General features: G+C 46.5%; 1 protein-coding gene across 8 annotated transcripts; it reads left to right on the plus strand.

The window, feature by feature from the left end:
- Window positions 1-222: 222 nt before the first annotated feature.
- Window positions 223-24,298, plus strand: LOC311591675 (zinc finger protein 59-like). 8 transcript variants are annotated; one of them, XM_084771555.1, is made up of 5 exons: window positions 223-328; window positions 5,228-5,275; window positions 6,515-6,641; window positions 9,006-9,104; window positions 20,791-24,298. In XM_084771555.1, the coding sequence occupies exons 2-5, from the start codon at window positions 5,243-5,245 to the stop codon at window positions 22,653-22,655; spliced, it is 2,124 nt and encodes a 707-aa protein (XP_084627681.1). In that variant the 5' UTR covers window positions 223-328; window positions 5,228-5,242; the 3' UTR covers window positions 22,656-24,298. The 8 variants fall into 8 exon arrangements, with proteins under 8 accessions (XP_084627681.1, XP_084627680.1, XP_084627683.1 ...); XM_084771554.1 differs by lacking the exon at window positions 223-328 and adding an exon at window positions 2,501-2,599; XM_084771557.1 differs by lacking the exons at window positions 223-328; window positions 20,791-24,298 and adding exons at window positions 2,679-3,597; window positions 9,626-9,805.
- Window positions 24,299-25,384: the final 1,086 nt, after the last annotated feature.

Raw genomic sequence — 25,384 nt, forward strand, 5'->3', positions numbered from 1 at the left:
CGATCAGATCTTACTTCCTATTCTCAATTTAAACACTTAAGTTGCTCCGTACGCGCCACGGGAGAGAAAAGAAGTTCACGCGCAGAACCCGGAAGTTCCTTTCGCTCGCTGGAGGGAGCCTCCCCCTTTAAGAGCGCGACCCCCGTGGGAACTCCCACAATCCACTGGGCGCAGCTCCGGGATTGGCTGGCCCAAGTTGCATGCCGGGAAGAGCGCCCGGCTTCCGGGAGTTCTGCGGAGAAGACTGTTATTTCCCGGAGTCCTGCGTCGCTGCCGCGAAAGTCAGACTTCTTTTTTCGTTGGAGGAAGAAATCGCTGTTTGGCTCAGGTCGCCACAGGCGGGAGCCGCTCGGGCTGGGCGTGTGTGTGTGTGTGTGTGTGTGTGTGTGTGTGTCTGTGTGTGTGTCTGTGTGTGTCTCTGTGTGTGTGTGTGTCTGTGTGTGTGTGTTTGTGTGTGTCTGTCTGTCTCTGTGTGTGTGTCTGTGTGTCTCTCTGTCTGTGTTTGTGTGTGTCTGTCTGTCTGTGTGTCTGTCTGTCTCTGTGTGTGTCTATGTGTGTGTCTGTGTGTGTGTGTGTCTGTGTGTGTGTGTGTCTGTGTGTCTGTGTCTGTGTGTGTCTGTCTGTCTGTCTGTGTGTCTGTGTGTGTGTGTATGTGTCTGTGTCTGCGTGTGTCTGTCTGTCTGTCTGTCTGTGTCTGTCTGTGTGTGTCTGTGTGTGTGTGTGTCTGTCTGTGTGTGTGTGTGTGTGTCTGTCTGTGTCTGTGTGTGCGTGTGTGTGTCTGTCTGTGGACGCTCCGGCCTCCTCTGCATCACGTGTGTCCTGTGTCGCTCGCTTTCCGCCCCTGCTCTCTCTCGCGGCCGCAGGCCCCGAGGCAGAGGCCTGAGCTGCAGTCAGGAGAGCTGGGGCGCGGGGTCTGATGGGAAACTCTCCCTGGGCTGCAGACTGGAGCTCGGGGCGAGCGTTCCGGGGCCGGAAGCGGCTCCGAGGGCCGCCTAGGAGGGCGGCTGCCGTGCGGCCCCGGGACTTGGTCAGCGCTCTAGGCTCATTAACTACAGTAGGCATAGTTAATGTTCATTAGATGGAGGTCTCACATTATTTGAGACTTAAGATCCAGCCAGGGGGTGGTAGAGCCAGCCCCCAAGGAGACAGCCTTCCTCCAGCAAGACCGCACCCCCTAAGGAAAGGCCACACCCCTCCAGCAAGGCCACACCTACGAAAAGTGTCCCTCCCTGAGCCAAGCATTCAAACACGGGAGCCATAGGTGTTCAGAGCACCACACCCAAGGCTACCAAGCTACTCAGCCGTAATGTATATGTAGAGGGCCTATGTCAGACCTGTACCAGTTCCATGATCTCCCGCGTTCCCACGACTCAGCAGCCAGTTGATCCTGTGCGCCCCTAACCCCTCTTGGTTTGTCCAAGCCTTCCTCCCCAGCCTCTGGAGGACTCCGAGCCCCACCTCATGTGTGGCTGTGGTGCTCTCCAGCTGTTCCCGCCAGTTGCTGGATGAAGTCTCTCCGGTCTCACTGACGACGATTCTGCTGGTGTCTGGCCCTAGGATACTCCGCCTCCCCGGCGCTGGGACGGAAGGCCTGCACCCCCTCGCCCGCCTTCCACTTAAAGCCCTCTGTGGAATAGTGTGAGGTCACTTTTAACCGGCTAGTAGCTTTAACATATTTTCTGTAGTTCACACGTGGCTAATCTGACTTATTTCAAATCTGACAATCTATTCTTTAGCGTTTAGATAATTTACAATGCATTCGATGCGATTAGTGATATTACTAGGATCGTCTTTTATCTTGGCATTCATTTTCCATCATGTTCTTGGATGAAAAAGAAGTTGCGTGTAAATATGAGACAACAAAAGTGGTTTTTAAAGTTCAGTCATATCATGTCGCAATAAACGAAGTTTTTTTTCCTACAAAAAAACCGAAGCGTGCGTTTGTGTTTGTTTAGGATATTTTTACGCGCTAGGCATTCGGTTTTCAGCAAATTGTGTTGATACACATCGACGTGGTCCTCAGTCACATATTTTCTATCTAGATAACAGGGACACTGAAGCCTGGAAGGTCCAGAAGAGCTGGCCCTCTGCAAATTAATGTGAATCACACACGTTTAAAACCAACCGATTCCTTAGTTCAGATTTATCATGGTCCCTGCCAGAGCACAGCGCGGTGGGATCCTACTCAGAGGGTCTCAGGCCAAGGCGTGATCAAGTCAGTCACGTCTCGATCTGACCTTACTTCCTAGTCTCAATTTTGAAACGTGGCCGGTCCCCGCCCATGGCGAGAAAACAAGTTAACGCGCAGAACCCGGAAGTGCCTTTTTATCAATGGAGGGAATCTCCCGTTTAAGCGCCCCGCCGTGGGAACTCCCACAATCCACTGGGCGAGGCTCCCAGGTGGGCTGGCCCAAGCAGCAGGCCGGGATCTCCCTGAACCGGCTTCCGAGAGTCCTGTGCATTCGGACTGCATTTCCCATGTGCCCTTGCGCCGGAAGTAGGACCAACTTCCGGCGGTCTGGCGGAGCCACTGCCGACGGTCAGGTCTTTCAGGTGGGAGTAAGAAGTTGGTGTTTGGCTTAGGTCTCCGCGGAGTAAGGCAAGAGCCAGCGGGCTGGGTGTGGATGGTGGTGTGAGGTGGGAGGGTGTTGAAGCGTGTGTTTGCGTGTGGGGGCGCGGGGTCCGTGCGTGTGTGTGTCTGTGTGTCTGTGTGTGTGTGTCTGTGTGTGTCTGTGTGTGTGTCTGTCTGTGTGTGTGTGTCTGTCTGTGTGTGTGTCTGTGTGTCTGTGTGTGTGTGTGTGTGTGTGTCTGTGTGTGTGTGTGTGTGTCTGTGTGTGTGTGTGTGTGTGTGTCTGTGTGTGTGTGTGTGTGTGTCTGTGTGTGTCTGTGTGTGTGTCTGTGTGTGTGTGTGTGTCTGTGTGTCTGTGTGTGTGTCTGTCTGTGTGTGTGTGTGTCTGTGTGTCTGTCTGTGTGTGTGTGTGTGTCTGTCTGTGTGTCTCTCTGTGTGTGTGTGTGTGTGTGTGTCTGTGTGTGTCTGTGTGTGTGTGTGTGTGTGTCTGTGTGTCTCTGTGTGTGTGTGTCTGTGTGTCTGTGTGTGTCTGTGTGTGTGTGTGTGTGTCTGTCTGTGTGTGTGTCTGTCTGTGTGTCTCTGTGTGTGTGTGTGTGTGTGTCTGTGTCTGTGTGTCTGTGTGTGTCTGTGTGTCTCTGTGTGTGTGTGTCTGTGTGTGTGTGTCTGTGTGTGTGTGTGTGTGTGTGTGTCTGTGTGTCTGTGTGTGTGTGTGTCTGTGTATGTGTGTCTGTGTGTGTCTGTGTGTGTGTCTGTGTGTGTGTCTGTCTGTGGACGCTCCGGCCTCCTCTGCATCACGTGTGTCCTGTGTCGCTCGCTTTCCGCCCCTGCTCTCTCTCGCGGCCGCAGGCCCCGAGGCAGAGGCCTGAGCTGCAGTCAGGAGAGCTGGGGCGCGGGGTCTGATGGGAAACTCTCCCTGGGCTGCAGACTGGAGCTCGGGGCGAGCGTTCCGGGGCCGGAAGCGGCTCCGAGGGCCGCCTAGGAGGGCGGCTGCCGTGCGGCCCCGGGACTTGGTCAGCGCCCTAGGCGTGGTGAGCGCTGTGGAGCGTGAGGGGAAGCGCTCGCCGGGGATGCGCTCGGAGCCGGGCTGGGACCCTCAGGCTGCTCAGGCGCCCCGCGTCGGCCGTGCAGGAGGAGGGCGTCTCGGCGACACAGCTGGGATCTAAGAGCGAGTCTAACTTTTCTTTTCTTTTTCTTTTTTTTTTGTAGTTTTTTGAGACAGGGCTTCTCTGTGTAGCCTTGGCTGTCCTGGACTCACTTTGTAGACCAGGCTGGCCTCGAACTCACAGGGCTCCACCTGCCTCTGCCTCCCAAGTGCTGGGGTTAAAGACTTGCTCCACCACGCCCGGCGAGTCTACTTTTTCTTTCAGCTTGAGAAACGAAGTTTCAGGTTTAGAATATAGAATTGTCAGTAGCTGAAGGAGGAACGTGCAAATTGACACCTCCACCATTGCGGCCCGTACAGTGTCACTTCCCTTTGCGCTTAGCAGGCACATTATCGTTTCGATGACCCTTGACATCTTCCATCTTCAGTCACTCCCTTTCCCCGTAATGTCATGGGTAGGAATCTCCAGAGGTTAGCCTGAAGGGCGTTCCAGCTCCGAGTTGCTAAATCGACTGCTATTTCGGTGGCAATCGCACCTCAGATGGCCTTTGACCATTAAAGCAGTGGAAAATGGAGGTGCTAGAGGATTTCTGTTCACTCGTGAGGACTTCAGGAGTGGGAACGTGGTAGCGCTAAACTCGGCATCTTTGAGACCTAGTAGTTTTCAGGGTGTCTGTGTGTCAACACAGCTAATACTGGCCCAGATCCAGGTGGGCAGTGTTGGGGTGTCTGGGGTGTCCCGGTTGTAATTTTCTAGGCTTGTCTTGAGCCTGGGAATGACGGTTGTGAGCTTGTTAGTGCAGTGCCTGCTATACGGTAAGGGTCCAGTGTCTTTTAGTTGTTGCTCTATGTGGTCGTTTGAGTTCATTCTCATCAATTTTCTGAGGTAGAAGGGAATACTAGAAATTATACGATTACTCCTTGTGTTTTTAAGAAAACGACTGGAAAAAAAAAGCCAGGTTTTATGGTATACACCTTAATCTTGGGAGGCAGAAACAGGAGGATTACCATAATCATAGATGACAAAGGTGCTCAGGAAAGTGTTCAGGAAAGTTCCATGGTGTGGGATCCCATTTACTAAAGTGGGTATGGGATGCTGGGCACTGCCTGACACTGTGGCTGCAGCCTCTCCAGCCTTGTTGTGCCTCAGCCCTGAGCGGCCATGCGGATGCTGTGAGCCCCGTCAGCCTTGCTAGGCGGGACTCCAGGAGGAAGGTCTCCTCACAGGAGGAGGAGAGGCCCAGCCCTAGGCCTGGCTGATCCCAGGGTGAAGATGGGCTCCTCTGCTGGCCTCTTCTGCAGCACCTCCAAGGCAGCCGTGCTGATGGCTGCTCTCCACACTGAGCCTTGTGCACTGGGCTGTCTGGGTTAGGAGAGGATCGGCTTTGTGTGGCTCCTGTCGGCTTCTGGTTCGTGTGAGGGAGGCTGGGAGCGGTGAGAGGACACAGTGAGTGGGGACGCTCGGGAAATAAAGAGGTCGATGACGTCATCCTGACAGGAGCCAGTCGGGGAACGTCAGGTCACAGTCCAACCAGAGGCTTTCTTTCTGTCCCCAGGGAGGAAGCCTGAAGATGGCCGGCTCCAGTTGTCACCACACGGTCTGTGTAAGTTGTCGCTTCTGCCTTTGACACAGGGGGACTTCCAGGTTAGGTGACTCCTTCCTGTCTTTCTGTCTAGAAGCTTCCCAAGGCTCTGAAACCCTCCAGCCCTGTCTGCCCCTTACAGTGAGGTTGGAGGGTCAGAGCACTTCCTGTTTGTGCCTCTTTCCAGCTGCTCCTGGGTTTTCTTTGACTGCACTCCTCCTCATGTGCTGTCTGCTGGGTCTGTGGTCAGGGAGGACTGTGGTTGCAGGGGAGGCGTCAGCCCCACAGGGAAGCTCGCCTTGGGGTGTCAGGACTTTGAGGTGATGGTCTCCTTTGACTGCCCTGGGAAGTCTGCTTGACATCTCTGGTGTTTTCCGGCTGATGAGCCAGGGTGTGAGAGTGACTGTCCTCAGTGCATGTGTGTGACCAGGTGAGCTGCTTGAGGAGGCTTAGGAGAGCGTTCAGTGACCAGAGGGAAAGGTCATCCAGGCTGTGATAGGGAGGTGATGGTAGTCTGAGACTAGGAAGACCTGAGACACACTGACCACTTGGAAAGTTCTTTTTAAAAAGACAGTAATAAGGACACCCACATACTTTATCGACTCTTACATAGTTTATAAAAATCATTCTTGCTCTCTCTCTTTTTAATTTGGCTTTTAGAGACAGAGTGTCCTGGAGCTCAGAGAGATCCACCTGCCTCTGCTTCCCACGTGCTGGGGAAAAGTTGTGCGCCACCACATTCAGCCAACAAATATTTTAATTAAATTATGTATTTATTTATTATGTATACAGTGTTCTGCCTGCATGTATGCGTGCAGGCCAGAAGAGGGCACCAGATCTTATTATAGATGGCTGTGAGCCACCATGTGCTTGCTGCGACTTGAAGTCAGGACCTCTGGAAGAAAAGGCAGTGCTTTTAAGGTCTGAGCCGTCTCTCCAGGCCCCAGCCAACAAATCTGCCAACAAATCTTTATATCATCTGATGCTATAAAAAAAAAAACTCAACACTATTTCTTAGGTATTTTACACGGAGCCTGGGTGACATCTCTCTTGTGGGGTGTAACTTGAAGGGTGTGGATGAAGGGACATGCACGTTTATTGGGTGTGTAGGGCGGCACAGTCATCCTTTATGGGGAGCTCACACAGTCAGGTGCCTTGAGCGTTTCCATGCGGCTCCTTTCCCACTCTTCAGTCCTTTCCCTTCCGTGTTTCCATCTTGAAAGCTTCCCCATTTCACTGTCCCTGTGTTTGTGGTTTCAGGGGTCAGTGACGTTCAGGGATGTGGCTGTTGACTTCTCCCAGGAGGAGTGGGCCTGCCTGGATGCTGCTCAGAGGGTCTTATACAGGGACATGATGTTGGAGACCTACAGCCACCTCGTCACAGTGGGTAAGGCATCTATTGCTGTGAGTGGGGCATGGGTCCTCTACGCTGTCTGCTTTCCTCACTCTGAATTTAGAGTCATGGCTGTCTTTCAAGTTTTAGGTGAATCTTGATTTGGTATCCCATGCCTGTCATTGCTTCACTCAGAAGGCTGTGGCAAGCAGATTGCTGTGAGTTCAAGGTCACTAGATACATAGTGAGTTCCAGGTTAGCCTCATCTATATGTTAAGGCCTTGTTTCAAACTAAACAAAGTCATGTAATAAATAGATAAATCAATCAGTCAATATAATTAGAGGACAGAGAGAAAACTTGATGGTTACCAGAACTGGTTGCTCTTGCAGAGGACTTGTGTTCAATTTCTACTACTAAAAGGTGGCTCACAACCACGTGTAACACAAGTTTCAGGAATCTGATGCCCTCCTCTGGCCTCCCTGGGCACCCAGCACGAATATGGTGCTCAGACCTACCTACAAAGAGACACCCACATGCACATAAAATGAAGTAAATTTAAATCAATAGAATTTTAAAAGAGGGAGTTGAGTTCTTGCTCCTTCCCAAAGAAAGAATTGGAGAGAATTTTTGTCTCGAAAGTAGGAGCTTCATGAAGCACCTGCTTTTCCCACCTTTTGTTGGTCCTCTCAGTGTGCTCTTGGCTTAATGAGAGACTCTGCTTAAAAAAATCAAGTGGAGGACCCTCAAAGCAGACACTCTGCGTGTCTCTGGCTTTCCTGGCCTCTCTTTGTGGACCAGGCGGGCCTCAAACTCCCAGCGATCTGCCTGCCTCTGCCTCCCGAGTGGTGGTATTACAGGCTGGCGCCACTTCCTTTACCCACTTTGTAGTGGAAGTTTTAGGGTGAGAAGTTTGTCCTTTTCATTGAGCTAATCTGTGAGCATGAGGTGTGCCGTGACAAAGGCAGCGTTCATAACCACAGTGGTAACATAGTCGTGGCTGGGGATGCTACGCAGTGGTAGAGCACTTCCCAGCATGGTCAGGGCCATTGTTCCATCTTCACCACCACTAAATAAAAAATGGAAATGTAGAAAATGATTTTGTGTTCATATAGGTCAGACTGTTCAAAGTATTTGAATGTTGTATTAATCTTACAATCTATCCTGTCCAATAGAAATGATCAAGTCAACCTAAATACTCACAATTTTTCTAGACAGAGATTCTGTCTGAAGTACAGAGACCTCTCTGCCTCCGCCTCCTGAAGTGCTGGGATTAAAGGCACGTGCCTCTACTGCCGCTGTTGTCATTATTTGGTATTTATGAGAATGTCTTATGTAGTGCAGAATGGCTTTGGACTTGCCATCAAATTAAAACCGGACTTGAACTTCTTAGTCAGCCAGCCTCCACTTCTCAAGTATAGTGATGTCAAGTGTCCACCGCGCCCATTGGAGAGGAATGTCTTGAGTGGATGTAACAACTGTCAATAAAGCGCTGTTTAGCCAATCAGCTGGGCACAAGGACAGGAAGTAGAAAGTGGGACTTCCTGGAGAGGGGGCGGAGCCAAGATTGATAGTTGAGAGGGAGAAAGAAAAGTTGACAGTTGAGTAGGAAGAAGCCTCCGAGGCTCAAATTGGCAAATGCTTGGGGTATATGTATGTTATGCGGTTTAGAGTAGTTTATGTTAGTTTATGAGTAGATTAGAATCAGTTTAGATTCTGCCCGGTGTAGTGTTGGTGGCTTTAAAGTATGTTTCAGACTCTGCGTCAGTTATTGGCTTCCTAGGCTGAACTGATACATTTTATTGTGACACCTGGTTCTCAGATGGGAAAATTGAGCATAGAATCTCCAGATGGCATCATTAACGGCAGAGATGGGGTTTACACAAGGCAGTACAGCCTAAGGGTTTGTGTTCTTACCTACTCAACTATACTTTCCTCTCCCGTGATAAGGCCTTAACTGCATTTAAATGAAATAAACCCCTAATCTGAAAGAGATGGCTTCTTACCCAAGTTGCCTTTTCCTTTCTTTTCTTTTCAGTATCATTTTGGCTTTTAGTTCTTGTTGTTGTTGTTGTTGTTGTTTTTGAGACAAGAGTTTTGCTGTGGAGGTCCGACTACCCTGGCTCATTCCCCTGTCTTGTAGGCTCAAGGCACGATCCTCCATGCCAAGCTGTATAGACCTTCAAAATAAATAAGCCTGTAGTTAAAAAAACAAACAAACCCGTATAGGCATGTAGGCATGTCCTGGCGGCACACAGCTTTAATCCCAGAATTTGGGAGGCAGAGGCAGCAAAATTAAGGTCAAATTCAAGGCAAGCCTGGCTTACAAATCAAGTTCCAGAACATCCTCGGATAGTTAGAGAGACCGAGTCTCAATATCTACACTATGTGTCATTTTTTTTTTCTTTCTTTCTTTAAAGTGGGAAGTTGCGTTTCCAAGCCAGATCTGATCACCTTGTTAGAGCAGGAGAAAGAGCCCTGGATGGTTGTGAAGGAAGAAGCAGACAGGCCGCGCCCAGGTGAGTAGGTGTGAGGTGAGACTCCAGCATTGCCAGCCACAGCGCGTGCTCAGAGGCCCCACACAGCGGCCCCTGGATTTGACAAACTTCCTTCAGCTCCCCAGGGCCTGTGGGAACCGTGCCTGAGCCCTGGGGAGGAGGTCAGGGCATAGTAAAGGCTGACAAAGGGGATCCTGTTCCCTGAATCATTTTAAGTTGTTCTTATTTTCTTCCCTGTAACTGGGGCAAGTGCCCTCTTTCTATGACTTTAGAAGGTATTTTATTATTGATTGTGTGTTTCTGCAAGTGTGCATAGAGTGGACGGCCTTGTCTTGTTCCGTATTTTAATAGAATCGCTTTATGTTTCTCGCCACTTAAGCCGATGATGCTTGCTATGGGCTTGATGTACTCAACTTCATTATGTTGAGGTCTGTCCCTTGTGTACCTCATTTCTCCAGAACTTTTATCGCGAGTCGGTGTTGAATGTTGTCAAAGGCCTTTTCTGCATCTGATGAGTCGATCTTGTGGCTTTTGTCTTTCAGCTTATTTATGGCGGATTGCATTTATTAACTTATGTATGTTGAATACATTTATAGATACACCTGTAGCACAGCACCCCTACGTCTCTGGGATGAAGCCTACTTGATAATGGCGGATGATCTTTTTTATGTGTTTGGTTTGCAAATATTTTATTGAAAACTTTTGAATATAAGTTCACCAGGCAAATTGGTATGTAATTCTCTTTATTGGGTCTTTATATCTTTTGCATATCAGGGTGCCTGTGGCCTCGAAAAAAGAAGTGGGTAGTGTTCCTTTCGTGTCCATTTTGAGGAATAATTTGAGGAATATTGGCGTGAACTCTTCTTTGGAAGTCTGGTAGAATTCTGCATTGAAACCATCTGGCCTGGTGCACGCCTTTAATCCCAGCACTCGGAGGCAGCACTCACAGTGGATTACTGTGAGTTCCAAACCAGCATGGTTGACAAAGCAAGTCCATGACAGCCAAGGCTACAAAGAGAAACCTTGCCTTGAAAACCTCCCCCTCAAACAAACAAACAAACAAACAAAAAATCCAAAAGACCAAAAAACAAAAAATCTATCCAGCACCGGACTTTGTTTGGGAGACCTTGAATTATTGATTCTGTTTCACTAGGAGTTACAAGTCTTTCAAATTGCTTCTCTGATCTTGATTTAACCCTGATAACTGGTTGAAAAAAGATATGAATTCCCTTCAATTTTTCAATTTTATAGAGTACAGACTTTTAAAGTATGTCCCTATGATTCTCTGAGTTTCCTTTGTGTCTGTCTTAGGGTTTTATTGCTGTGAGGAGACACCGTGACCACGGCAACCCTTACAAAGGAAGACAGTTAGCTGGGGCTGGCTTACTATTAGAGATTTAGTCTGTTGTCATCATGGTGGAAAGCATGGCAGCATGCAGGCGGGCATGTGCTGGGGAGGGAGCCGAGACTTAGACATATTGATCCAAAGGAAGGGGCCTCATGAGCCACTAGGCCTGGCGTGAGCTTCTGTGGCCTCAGAGCCTGACCCATCCACCTTCTTCCTCCAAGGATGCCGCGCCTCCATTAGGTGCCCCTCCCTATGGCCTATGGGTCTTTCCCATCAAGGCACCACATTGCACTCTGCGGTCTCCATAGGCTGGTGGCTGTGTCTTAGTGCAGAAATGCATTCAGTCTAACTTCAAATTTCCCCACAGCGTATAGCAGTTTCGAAGTTGATTAAATGTCTGAAGTTCAGAGTCTCTCCTGAGATTCATCTTTTAACTGTAATCCCTCGTAAAATCAAAATAAAAAAGGCAGATCACGTATTTCGAGCATATGGTGGCACTGGGTATCCATTACCGTTTCAAACAGCATAGTGAGGAAATCCTGGACCAAAGCAAGACTAAAAGTCCGCTGGGTAAACTAACCACTGCCTCCCCATGTGTGATGTCCAGCTGCTCTTCAGATCGCCCGGTCCTCTCAGCTTGTTGGCTCCTGCACACTTCTTTCTGCTGGGCGGTTCCTTGCCCTGCTAGCAGCTCTCCTTGGCAGGTGTCCACGGCAATCCCAGCTTCACTTTCACAGCTTCACACATGGCTTCTTCTCCATCTGGGCTTCCATGCGGGGACACCCCTGGCACATGCCCAGCCCAGCGGCTTGTCTCAGTGGTGGAGGAAAATTCCATAACCCCTTCTGTCCTTGACTGTAGAGCCAGACCCACATGGCTGAAGCGTCCACGTTCTGCTGTTTGCTGGGGCTGGAACACGGCCCCCTCCTTCAGTGACGTCTTCTTTAGCTTTCAGTTTTCAGTGGTTTCCTTCTGCTAAGCTTGGCTGTCCTGGAGCTCTCTCTGTAGACCAGGCTGGCTTTGAACTCAGAGATCTGCCTGCCTCTGCCTCTGACGTCCTGTGACGAGCAGTGTTCGCCACCACCCCTGGCTGTGAGCTCTAATTCCTTTTCACAAGCTGGAAGCTTTGCTGTGGAGGACCTGGCCCTGAGGTCACCACTCTGTCCCATTTAACATACGACTTTCCTTTGAACTGTTTGTCTCTTTTAACACAGGCTTTAGCTCCATCCTGCCTGCCAGTGCTCCATCCTGCTTGCTCCTTGAACAGTACATTTCCTATTGCTCAGCTTTCTCCTTTTCATTATAGATCTGCAAAAGAGTGACCGCTGACCACTGCAGGACACTCAATACTAGTCTGTTTGGAGATGTCCTCTGCCAAAGCGATTGACTCAAACTTGTTATTTTAGCCTCAGACAGATTTTTTTTTTAAGATAATGGCAAAACAGTCACATTCTTCACCAAAATATCACAAGAACAGTCTCTAGGACACATATTAAAATGACTCTCCTCTGAAACCTCTGGAGCTAGGCCCTCATTGATCAAATCAGCACTGCTCTCTTCTGTGTTCCTACCAGAATAGCCCCTAGGCCCCAGGTAGAACATTCAACTGCTTTTCTAATCTAAAGTCCTAAAGTCCACATTCTTCCAAACAAAAGCACAGGCAGGCTGTCACAGCCACACTGCAGTCCCTGGCACCAGCTTCTGTCTTAGCTAGGGTTTTATTGCTGTAAATAGACACATGACCATGACAGCTGTTACAATGGAAAGCATTTAACTGGGGCGGGCTGGCAGGGTAGACTACTGTCATGGCAGAAAGTGTGGTGACACGCAGGCAGGCGTGGTGCTGGGGATAAGCTAAGCGTTCTGCGTCTTGATCCAGCGGCAGCAGGAAGAGAGCTGATGAGACTCTAGGCCTGGCTTCGGCTTCTGAGACCTTAAAACCCATCCCTCTTGTTACTCCTCCTCCAATAAGGCCACAGCTCCTAATGGTGCCACCCCCTAGGACCGAGCATTCAGACATAAGAGTATGCGGGTTATTCTGTTCAAATCACCACAGTGTTTGCTGTTAGGTCTTGTTTTCATCTCTAATTTTCTTCATTGGTTCTGCTTCCTTTTCCTTTGACTAAGATTTTACCAATCATACTGATTTTCTTTAAGAACCAACTCTTTATTTTATTGATTTTTGTTGTTGTTGTTTTCTTTTTTTCTAATTTTAGCCCTGAGTTTACTTATTTCTTGCCAGATACTCCTTTTGGGTATAGTTTTGTCTTTTTGTTTGTTTGTTGTTGTTGTTCTAGAGCTTTCAGGTGTGGTGTTGACACTATGAAATCTCAGCCGGGCGTGGTGGCGCATGCCTGTAATCCCAGCACTCGGGAGGCAGAGGCAGGAGGATCACTGTGAGTTCGAGGCTAGCCTGGTCTACAAAGGGAGTCCAGGACAGCCAGGGTTACACAGAGAGACCCTATCTCGAAAAACCAAACCAAACACTCTTCAATTTCTTTTTTATTCCTTTTACATTTTATTTAAGAAAATTAATTCACTTTATATGCTGGTTGTAGCTCCCTCCCTCGTGTCCTCCCAGTCCCACTCTCCCTCCTTGTTCCCCCTCCTCCCCTCCCTTGTCCTCAGAAAGGAGGAGCCCTCCTTCCCTGTCATCTGACCCCAGCCTATCAAGTCTCATCTGGACTGCCTGTATCCTCTTCTGTGACCTGGCAAGGCCATCAGGCCAGGGGGACGTGATCAGTGAGTGGACACCAGAGTCCATGTCAGAGGAAACCCCTCACCCCATATTATGGGACCCACAGGAGACTGTGCTGCCTATCGACTACGTCTGAGCAAGGGCTCTAGGTCCTCACCATGCGTGGTCCTCAGTTGGTGCCTCAGTCTCTGTGGTCCCCCCTCCTTCCAGGTCCTTCTATCCCCCAACTCTTCCATACACTCCCTGCACTCCATGCCAAAGTTTGGCTGTGAGTCTCAGCATCTGCTTTGATTCCCCACTGGGTGGAGTCTCCAGAGGGCCTCTATGGTGGGCGCCCTTCCTGTTCCTTCTCTTCAGCTGCTTCTGGGATCTATTCTGTTTGCCCTTATGAATGAGAGTTAAGCATCCTGCCTAGGGTCCTCCTTGTTATGTAACGTCTTTAGGTTGGTGTGTTGTAGTGTGGCTGTCCTGTACTCTGTGGCTGATATCTGCTTATCAGTGAGTGTATGCAATGCATGTCTTTCTGGGTCTGGGCTACCTCATGCAGGGTGATTCTGTAGTTTCATCCGTTTGCTTACAGATGTCAAGATCTCCTTGTTTAACAGCTGTGTAAATGTACTGCAGTGTCTTTATCCATTCTTGGGTTGAGGGACACCTAGGCTGTGTCCAGATTCTGGCTATTATGAATAAAGCTGCTTTGAACATAGTTGAGCAAATGTCCTTGTTGTGTGGTGGAGCGTCTTTGGGGTATATGCCCAGGAGTGGTATAGCTGGGTCTTGAGGTAGAGATATTCCCAATTTCCTGAGAAAGTGCCAGATTGATTTCCAAAGTGGTTGTACAAGTTTGCACTCCCACCAGCAGTGGAGGAGTGTTCCCCTTTCTCCACATCCTCGGCAGCATGCTCTGTCACTTGACTTTTTGATCTTAGCCATTCTGATGGGTGTAAGATGGAATCTCAGAGCCATTTTGAGTTGCATTTCCCTGATGGGTTTGAGTATTTCTTTAAGTATTTCTCAGCCTGTCAACATTCCTCTGCTGAGAATTCTGTTTAGCACTGTGCCCCATTTTTAAAATTGGATTATTGATTTATTGGTGTTTAATTTTTTGACTTGTTTATATATTTTGGATGTTATCTGTTTGTCAGGTATAGGGTTGGTGAAGCTCTTTTCCCAGTCTGTAGGCTGTCCTTTGTTCTCTTGACAGTGTCCTTTGCCTTGCAGAAGCTTTTCAGTTTCATGAAGTTCCATTTATTAATTGTTGATCTTAGAGTCTGAGTTGTTGGTGTTCTGTTCAGGAAGTTGTTTCCTTGTACCAATGACTTCAGTGGTCTTCCCCACTTTTTCTTCTAACAGACTTAATGTGTCTGGCTTTATATTGAGGCCTTTAATCCACGTGGGTTTTAGCTTTCTGCAGGGTGATAACGGTTTATTTGCATTTTTTTACAAGTAAATCTCCAGTTAGACTAGCACTAGTGTTTCTTCTGTTGGTGGAATAGTTTGAAGCTGATACTCCAGCTTGTTTCTTGTGTCCGTTTCCTTGGAATACCTTTTTCCCGCCCTTTGCTCTCAGGTAGTGTCTACCTCTGTTGCTGAGGTGTGTTTCTTCTGTGCAGCAGAACGATGGGCCCTGTTTTCAGGTCACTGATGTTGAGGGATATTAATGGCCAGTGGTTGTTAGTTCCTGTTGTTTTGATGTTGTTGTTGGTAGTGTGTGTTTTGTGGATGTGGGGACATTTATTTCCTGTTTTTTCCTGGGTGTAGTTAGCTTTCTTGGGTTGGAGTTTTCATTCTAATACCTTTTGTAGGTCTGTATTTGTGACTAGATACTGTTTAAACTTGGCTTTGTTGTGGAATATCTTGTTTTCTTCTTCTGTGTTGACTGACAGTTTTGCTGGGTATAGTGTCCTCTGCTGGCATCTGCTAGCTGTCAGTGTCTGCATGACATCTGTCCAGCCTCTTCTGGCTTTCACAGTTTCTGTTGAGAAGTCAGGTGTAATTCTGAGAGGTTTGCCTTTATAGGAGATTTGTCCTTTTTTCTCTTGTAGCTTTTAATATTCTTTCTGTCTTGTGTACATTTGGTGTTTTGATTATTATGTGGTGGGAGGATTTTCTTTTTTGGTTCAATTTATTTGGAGTTCTCTAGGCTTCTTGTATGCTTATGGCATTTCTTTAGGTTGGGGACGTTTTCTTCTATGATTTTGTTGAAAATATTTTCTGGGCTATGAACCTTGGAGTCTTCTCCTTCTTCTATTCCTATTACTTGTAGCTTTTGTCTTTTTATAGTGTCCCAGATTTCTTGAATGTTTTGTATCAGAAACTTTTTAGTTTTAACATTTTCTTTGACTGATGTATTGATTTCTTCGATCATATCTTCTACCTTTGAGATCCTCTCTTCCATCTCTTGTATTCTGTTGCTGTTGCTTGTGTCTGCAGCTCTTGTTCTCTTCCCTAGATTTTCCCAACTCCAGCACTGCCTCAGATTGTGTTTTCTTTGTTGCTTCTAATTCCATTTTTAGGTCTTGAATAGTTTCATTCATTTCTTTCTCCTGTTTGTTTATATTTTCCTGTAATTCCTTAAAGGATTTATTCAATTCCTTCATCTGCTTGAACGTATTTTCCTGTATTTCTTTGAAAGACTTACTTTCCTCCCTCAAGCCTTCTATCATTAAATCACCTCAGATTTAAAACCTTCTTATTCTTGTGCTTTTTGAGTGTTAGTGTCTCCAGGGGTTGGTGCGGTAGGACGGCTGGCTCTGCGCTGTGCTGCTCATGTTCTGATGCTGGCTTCTAGCCACCTGGTTGTCTCAGTGTTAGCAGGCCTAGGGGTCTCTCTGGTGGGGTCTCTGTCTGTGTCCCAGGTAGGCCAGATAGATCGGGAGCAGGTGAGGAGACCTCCACGCTGAAGGCTGCTTGCAGGGGCTCCTTGCAGGCCTCATCAAGATGGTGAACATGGGGGATAGAGCCCACGCCCAGCTCGGCCCTGCTGGGTTCCTTTTCTGTGTCCCAGTTGGGCCAGGCAGGTGAGGAGCAGGCTGGGAGAGCTTCAAGCCAAAAGCTGCTCGGGTCCTCCACAGGCCTCCTTGGTATGGCAGACAATGTGGGTTGTGGTCTGCACCCAACTCACCTCTGCCGGGTTGCTGTCTGTCTCAGAGGGGCCAGGTTGGTAAGGAATGGGTGGGGACGTGCAAGCCCAAAGCTCCTCCGGTGGCCATTGCTTCCTCGATGGTTTGCTGTCTGTGTCCTGGGTGGGCCAGGCCAGTGAGGAGTGGAGAGAGATCCAAGCCCAAAGCTGCTCAGTCTCTCCAGTTTTCTTTTGTGTTGGTGCACAGTACTATGGAATTACTCATTTTCTCTTTCTTTCTTTTTTTCTTTCTTTCTTTCTTCCTTTCTTTCATTTCCTTTTTTTGGACAGGGTTTTCTGTGTAGCTTTGGTTGTCCTGGACTTACTTTGTAGGCCAGGTTGGCCTTGAACTCACAGAGATCCAATTGCCTCTGCCTCCTGGATTGCTGGGATTACACGTCTTGGCCCATTTTTTATTCAATAATAAAATTGAAATTTTCATTCATATCTCTCAACATCAGTGGTCTCAATTCCCCTATAAAAAGACACAGACTAACTGTGAACTCTGGTGCCCCATATTTGACCACTTCAATGTGATGGGGAGGCCTGGTGGCACTCAGAGAAAGAATAAGCAGGCTGCCAAGATGAGACTTGATAGCTTATGACCATATCGTGGGGAAGAAGGTCCCCCTCTGTCACAGACATAGGGGAGGGGAATAGGGTGAAAGCGGGAGGGAGGGAGGAGCAGGAGGATACAAGGGACGGGATAACAATTGAGTTGTAATCTGAATAAATTAATTAAAAGACAGACTAACAGAATGAATGCACAAAAGGCTCCATCTTTCTGCCACATCCAAGAATCATGCCTTAATGTTAGTGATAGACATCGCTTCAGGGTAGAAGAACGGAAAAGGATCTTCTAATTCTATGCAAATAGACCTAAAAGCAAGCTGGAGTACCCATTTTAATATCTGACAAAATAGACTTCAAACCAAAAGTAATCATACTCTGAATCAAGTCAATACCAATATGAATAAAAACTAAACAGATTATATATAATCAGGATATGAATGAGAAATTCTTTGTTTTTTGTAAGTTTGCATACTTTTTGCTGTGTTTGGTTATTGATAGCCCGCCTTTTATCTCTGATGGTTAGATAGAATGCAAGGTATTATTTGAATTCTTGTGTCTTTTCAGATTTGCTTCGTATCCAGGTATGTGGTTGATATTGGAGAACGTTTGATTTGCTGAGAAAAAGTTTATTCTGTTGTGTTTCTGTGAAATATTCTATAAATATCTGTTAAGTCCATTTGGTTTGTAATGTCGGCTCCATTATTTCTCTGTGTAGTTTTTGTCCAGATGACCTGTCTCTTGGAGAGTGGGATATTGCAGTCTTCCACTATTGTGTCTGAAGGCCAAATATGTGATTTAAACTCTAGTATTGCTTCTTGGGTGGCCTGTGTTTGGTGCGTAGATGTTGGTGGACTTCCCTTTTGATGAACATGTAATGTTCTTCTCTCTCTCTTCTGTTAGTTCATGTCTATTGGGGAATAGAGACCATTGATGTTGAGCGAGATGAGTGAGGAGCGTTTGTTAATTCCTCTTATTTTGTTTTATTTTGTTGTGCTTAGTATATTTCCCCCTTTTGAGTTGGTTGCGGTTAGTATATTTCCCCTTTTGAGTTGGTTGTCTGGGACTGTCATTCCTTGTGTTTTGGACCTTTCTCTTTAATACCTTCTTTTGGGCTGGATTCCTAGGATTGCTTAAATTTGGCATTATCATGGATTGCTCTATTTCCCCTATCTATGGCGATTGAAAGTTTTGCTGGGTATAGTAGTCTAGGCTGTCGCCGGTGGTCTCTTAGTGTCTGTGGACCACCTGTCCAGCCCCTCTGGCCTTTAAAGCCTCCATTGAGAAGCCAAGTGTCTTGGAGTGTTACTTGGTTTGTTTCCTTTGCAGGTTTTTTTTTTCTCTTCAGCTTTTAATGATCTTTGCCTTGTACGTTTAATGTTTTGATTATTATATGCTGGGATATGGGGGCACTGTGGATTTTCTTTTCTGTTCCAGTATATTTGGTATTCTGACAGGCACCCTATTCTTTAGACTTGGGAATTTTTCTTCTTTGATTTTGTTGACTTTGTTGATTTTGTTGATTTCCTGTGCCTTTGACTTGGGGCTCTCTACTCTGATTCCTCCATTTGGTCTTCTAATTGTGTCCCTGATTTTCTGGATTTTGTGTGTGTGTGTGTGTGTTGGAATGTTTTTAGTGTTACCATTTTCTTTCATGTGGGTACCAATTTCTCCTATTGTTTTCAGTGCCTGAGAGTGTCTTTTCTTGGTTATATGCTATTGGTGCAGTTTGCCTCTGAAGTGCCTGTTCGAGTTTCTAAACTTTTCATTTCCAGATTTCCCTCCCTCAGTTTGTATTTTCTTTATTGATTCTAATTCTACTTTCAGGTCTTGTTTGTGTTTTCATAGTAGTCAACTGATAGGTGTGGTCACTGGGGTTTCAGGTAAAATGTGTTTCTAGGTATTAGGACCTGACACTTAGGAATGGGCGTGGGAAGGGTGGGCAGTGTTGAGAGTGTCCACCGTTGGGAGGAAAGCAGGCGTTGCACAGCACCTGGGGCAGAGTGAGGAGAGGCCACAGCAGATGGTCTGCTGCCGAGCTGGAGGTGAGAGCAGAGGACTCGGAGGTAGAGGTGAAGATCTGTATTGAGCCCAGAGTGCTCACTGGGTAGCGTGTCCTAGGGGTCTCCAGGGAATGCCTGTTGGAGTTGGGGTAAAGCAGAGAGTGGAGGGAAGGGAGTTTGGGGGTGTCAGTCTGTGTGGTGGAGTGGAGATGGGGACACGGATGAATGGCTGCTGCAGGATGAGACTGGGGGAGTGCATGGGGGGGGCACAGGCAGAGATCTGCTGTAGCCTGTTTCCCTGGAGAGACATCCTTAGTCTTTTAAAATTTCATTTTATGTACACAGTGCTCCATCTGCATATACACCTGCAGGCCAGCAGAGAGCACCAGAACACACTATAGATGGTTGTGAGCCACCGCGTGGTTGCTGGGGATTGAACTCAGGACCTCTGGAAGAGCAGTCAGTGCTTTTCACCTCTGAGACGTCTCTCCAGACCCGAGGTCCTTTGTCTTCTTGCAGATTCTATTGAATTACTGCCTCATTTCTGTTTTCTTTTTGGCTTGTTTTTCTCAGGCAGAGTCTTATCTAGTGCAATTTGGCCCAGTTACTTCTGGCTCCTTGTTGCCAGGATTACAATATTGGACAGATTTTACCCACTTCCTTTCTTAAAGAGTCCGAAGTCCAGACCAGGAGGTGGTGACACACACCTTTAATCCCAGCACTCTGGGGAGCCAGAGGCAGGTGGATCTCTGAGTTCAAGGCCACCTGGTTTTCAGATCGAGTTCCAGGGCAGTTCAGGCTACACAGAGAAGCCTGGGCTTAAAAAACAAAACAAAACAAAACAAAATTAAGGTAAAATAAAATCCAAGCCCGGACCAGTTTTCTTAAAGGATAACAGATTATCTATTTTTATAGCATACTTTTTCTCTTGATTTGGTTTGTTGTGGCATTGAATCCACTGTGAAAGACCAAAGACTTAGACTCAATTCAAATTTAGATGAAGTGAATTAATGAATTAATTTCTACTGCTAGCAGCCGGAGCGCAGGCTTAGAGCCTGGAAGGGCTGGCAAGTGGGGCTCGTAATGGGGACACCAGAAAGGTGTGCATTACAGCTGCCATTCGAATCCACAGCTGGGCAGAACGATTTTTACCTCCCCCAGCTGCTGTTCTTTCTTTTCTACTGCAGATTAATAAAACATCCATTTCATCTCTTTCACACACAGATAACGTTCATTTGTTTGGTTTGGTTGATTCTTTCAGGTTTGTTTGTTTGTTTGTTTTGTCATGCCGTCCCCATCCCCCCAATAAGTGAGTTTTACAGAAGCAAAGGCAGGTGTTAACCCTCACAGCCCATTAGCCTACCCGTTCGTCTCTCACCTGCAGACCACTAGGCTCTCCCAGGCGTTCCAGAACAGAAGGTCGATGGCCTTTAAAGGATGCCTGGATCCATACTAAATTTTTATAGTTATCAGGGGGGACCTGTGTAAATTATTACTTGTTCCTGAGAACTCTGATGACTGGGAAAGAACAGTTCATTTTAGTGAGGGCAATAACACGGTGCCGTCAGTTAGGGGCTGGCTGTCATGTCCCCCCAGGTTCAAAAACCTTCACTGAATGGTGTAACAGATATTCTGTATTATATATTTGTGTGGTATAGATTTTTTTTATCTTATGATTTGGTTGAAAAAAAACATTCACCAACTCGTGTATATTTCCTGTAGTGTGCAAGAAGCATATAAGATTATTTCCCCTTGGTTTGTTATTATTTCGCTATGTAGTCAGGTCTTCCCATTTCCCCCTGTTCTACTGTAAAGACTTTCCTCATTGTCGCCCTCCTTGGTCCTGTTCAGCATCTCGGAAAATACTCTGAGGTCTGGTCGTTCATTCACTGGGTTATATGTTTCAGGTAAATGTGTGTGTGCATGACAGGAAAATAAAGTATCCTTGCTTTCTCCTTTAATTTCAGACTTGAAGTCATGTTATGAAGTTGAAAATATATCTCCAGAGAATCATATTTGTATTATAAAGTTACACAACCAGAGCACAAGTCAACTGAGTAAAGCTTATGACCTCAAAGGCTCCAGTTTTAGTAATGGCCCCAACCCTAGTACATTCAAGGGACCACAGGGCTATCAAGAGGGAGACGCTGATCAGGAGATTACTAACAAGGAACCAACGCCTCCTCTTACCTGCTGGACTCTTTCTTACAACATAGGAAAACCATATGAGTGTAAGGAGTGTGGGAAGTGCTTTGGCTGTAGGTCAAATCTCACTCAGCATCAGAGCATTCACACTGGAGAGAAGCCCTATGCGTGTGAGGAGTGCGGGAAGGCCTTCAGACTCCACCAACAACTTACAAGACACCAGAAATCTCACAGTGGTGAGAAACCTTTCAAATGTGATGACTGTGGAAAGGCTTTTCATCTTTCCACCCTGCTGAAGTACCATCAGAGCATCCACACAGGCACGAAGCCCTATGCGTGTGAGGAGTGCGGGAAGGCCTTCAGTCGCGTCTCCGCCCTTCTTCAACACAGGATTATTCATGCTGGTGTGAAACCGTATGGATGTAAGGAGTGTGGGAAAGCCTTTAATCGTCGCTCAAACCTCCTGCAACACCAGAAAATTCACTCTGGTGAGAGGCCCTTTCGGTGTACTGAGTGTGGGAAGGCCTTCACTGCTTTGGCACAGCTCACTCGGCACCAAAACATTCATACTGCGGAGAAATCATTCGAATGTCATCAGTGTGGGAAGATATTTAGTACTGGCTCTTACCTGTTACGACACCAGAGTACTCACACCAGTGAGAAGCCCTTTGAATGTGATACATGTGGGAAGGCCTTCAGGCTTCACCTGTACCTTTCTGAGCATCAGAAAACTCATACCAATGAGAAACCTTTCAAGTGTAAGCTGTGTGGCTCAGCCTTCAGACGCAAGTACCAGCTTAGTGAACATCACAGAATTCATACTGACATGAAACCCTATCAGTGCAAGGATTGTGGGAAATTCTTTCGTCGAAGGTCAAACTTTACTGAGCATCAGAGTATTCACACAGGAAAGAAGCCCTTTGAGTGTAAAGACTGTGGGAAGGTCTTTAGACTTAATATACATCTCATTCGACATCAGAGATTTCATAGTGGTAAGAGACCTTTTGAGTGCAAAGAATGTGGAAAGGCTTTTCATTTTTCCAGCCAGCTTAATTACCACAAAACCATTCATACAGGTCAAACACCATATGAGTGTGAGAAATGCGGGAAGGCCTTCAAACGTGTCTCCAGCCTTGTTGAGCATAGAATTATTCATGCTGGTGTGAAACCGTATGAGTGTAAGGAGTGTGGGAAAGCCTTTAATCGTCGCTCAAACCTCCTGCAACACCAGAAAATTCATTCTGGTGAGAGACCCTTTCAGTGTAAGGAGTGTGGGAAGGCCTTCACTGTTTTGGCACAGCTCACTCGGCACCAGAGCATTCACACTGGAGAGAAATCATTTGAGTGTGAGCAGTGTGGGTCAGCCTTCAGACTTCAGTACCAGCTTACTCAGCATCAGAGAATTCATACGGATGTGAAGCCATTTCAGTGCAAGGAATGTGGAAAGGGCTTTCTTCGTAGCACAGGCCTTAGGATCCATGAGAGAATCCACACCGGGGAGAAGCCTTTTCAATGTAAGGAATGTGGAGAAGCCTTTCAATATCACTACCAATTCCTTGGACATTTTAGAATTCATGCTGGGAAGAACCCGTATGAATGTAAAGAGTGTGGGAAGTGCTTTACTTGTGGTAGAGACCTTAAAGCACACCAGAGAATTCACACTGGTGAGAGCCCTTACCAATGTTAAGAGTGTGGGAACGCCTGTAGTTGAAATCACACTCTGCTTGACCTTGCAATCTCTATAAGAAGCCTTATGTAAGAAACGTGGAAAGTCGTCAGTAACACTGAGCTATACATCAAAGAATTCACACTGGTGAGAATGAATGTAAGAAACGTGAGAAAATGTTTAGATTAAGTTCAACCTTCAGTGCACATCAGAGAATTCATATTTGTATGAAACCCTATCAGCATAAAGAATGTGAAAAGACCTTCAACTTGAGCGTAGGCTGTCTTCAACATAAAAGGATCTGTGGTGGCGTGGGACCCTATGCAAAGAATGTGGGAACATTATTTTAGAGTCGCTGAGCTCTTAAAGCTCCTCAGAGAGTTCATATAGGACGGAAACCATATGAATGTAAAGAACGCAGAAAAGCCATGTCTGTAAATGATGAGCTTTGACAAGACCAGGAAAGGAAGGCGGACAAGCCTTTGGAAATTTTACTGAACATCAAGGAACTCATTGATAAGACTAACTGAAAAGAATGTGGGAACAATTTTAATCTGCCCTAGAGTTTGATCAACGTCAGATTATCTATTTTCTCTTGATACCAAAAACCCTTGGTCTAATGAGAATAGAGGAGGTGTGTTTGAATGTCAGAAATCCAGTGTAGCCATCATGTGCTTGATTTATCTGATTTTTAGCACAACTGTTAATCATATAGACTTAATTTCCAAATACTATTTAGCCGATTTAGGGAGAGCAGTTATGGGAGTTAGGGTTATATGAGGCACCTTCCTGTCACCATTAACATCCTGGGGTTCCTGTGATATCTGAGTGGATGTTTGCTTTCTCCTAATTTGTTAATGGTAAGCACAGTATCAGCCAAAGTTTGGGAAACAGGGTTATATAGGACAAAGAACTCTTGAAATAGTATTTGTTTCATGCCCATGTTCTGTAAAGTAGCTTTTACAGTGTTCCTGCTTTTACTGGCATTACTGTAAGTGATAGGAAAGCTAAATTGTATTGCAGATGGTTTAGAAAAACCTCATGCACTCCTTAATTATTAAATTTCAAATAACTTCATTGTGGATAAATTCTGATGGGTGAAAAGGTATAGGAAAGGATTCTCATTGAGAATCTGTTCAGGTATTTTGTGGAGATGTTAAAAGTATAGCTCTTGGTGAGTATGCACTTTTTACAGGAGTTAAGCATAAACCTTTCAAAAGGTAAAACCTGTCATTTATGCTCTTTGCCCAGACATTAAGACAAAATACATCTGTGACAGGCGAGACCCTGCAGAGCCTCCTCCACCTCAGGGTTCCTGCCGGGCTATTTTACGTTTGACTGGAATTTTGACTGCTAATGGAGACTCTTGGGGAAAATTGTCCAACTCTGTTCTAGGAGCCAGAGGTCAAGAGTCCCCTGCTAATTTGTGTTGGCTTCTGCTAAACTTCCTGCTGTGCAAACCTCCCCTTTCAGCCAACTGCTTATCTTGGCTTCTGCTAAACTTCCTGCTGTGCCCGCTTCCCCCCTGCAGTTGCCAAGCAAGGTAACAGAATGTATTTTTTGCTTTTAATAGCCTCTTGCTCTAAATGCCTAGGGTTACACTTGATCCCACATGCTGGAGTGTAGTCCCAGCTGGCTGGAATAAAGACTTTCAGTTGGCTAAACCTGAGTCTCAGTGATCTTCTTTGGTGGGCTTTGCATAAACCACGAACAAAAATAGCCAAAATCAACATCATAGAAATATACACGTGTGAAGTTTTTCATACAGGTGGAAAAATTGGAGGAGCAAAAAACAAAACAAACAAAAACAAAAACAAAACCCACATCTCTGTAGTCTCACCTGGATTCAAAATTGTTAACAATTTACCATGTTTACCCTATTTTTCTGTATATATGGGTACTGGGGCTGTAGCATTAAGAATGTCTTTTGGAGTTGGGTGTGGTAGTACATGCCTGAAACCCAGTCTGGGAAAGCTGACACAGGGGGATCAAAAGTTGGAGGCAAGCCTAGTTACGTTGTGCAACTATGGCTGTATGGCAACCCTTCCACAAAAAAAGCATTGTGGACATGACATTTTTTCCCCGCACTACATCAGCTAAGGTTAAGAAAATGATCCAGAATTTTATGACTTTCAGAAAATTGTCATTGGCCTCCAAACTGTCTTTTTACAAGAGTGCACATCCTAAGGAGAATCCAGCATGGATACAGATTTGGTCTTGCCCTACGCTTCATTAAAATTTCAGTGTTGATATAAGGTAGGCTCTTGTGTGTGGTTGGCCTGAGCCTGGCCGTTCGGATGCATTGCCAGCCCTTAGCCATTGTTTCTTCTAATCCAAGGGAAGGGAAGTGCACATGAAACACTTGGGCTAAGAACAGGTTGTGTATCTCTGTGCAGCATGTCTAGAAGCATTTAGAATCCCACTGTCACATTCGGTAAGATGCTGGCTGCTAGAGGTCCACTAAAAAGTCCAGTGTGCTGTGGATAAGTAATCTTGCCGTTTGTGGTGGGGCACACCTTTAATCCCAGCACTCAGGAGGCAGAGGCAGGTGGATCACTGTGAGTTCGAGGCCAGCCTGGTCTACAAAGTGAGTCCAGGACAGCCAAGGCTACACAGAGAAACCCTGTCTTGAAACATCAAAAAAAAAAAAAAAAAAAAAAAAAAAAAAAAAAAGAAAAAAGAAAAAAAATCCTATATAAAGGCTGTGTACCCTCAGTTCTCTGCTGTCTTTTCCTGGGAGAAGAGGCAGC

Source organism: Acomys minous, assembly GCF_964271855.1.
Source record: "Acomys minous genome assembly, chromosome: 20".
NCBI classification, from domain to species: Eukaryota; Metazoa; Chordata; class Mammalia; order Rodentia; family Muridae; genus Acomys; species Acomys minous.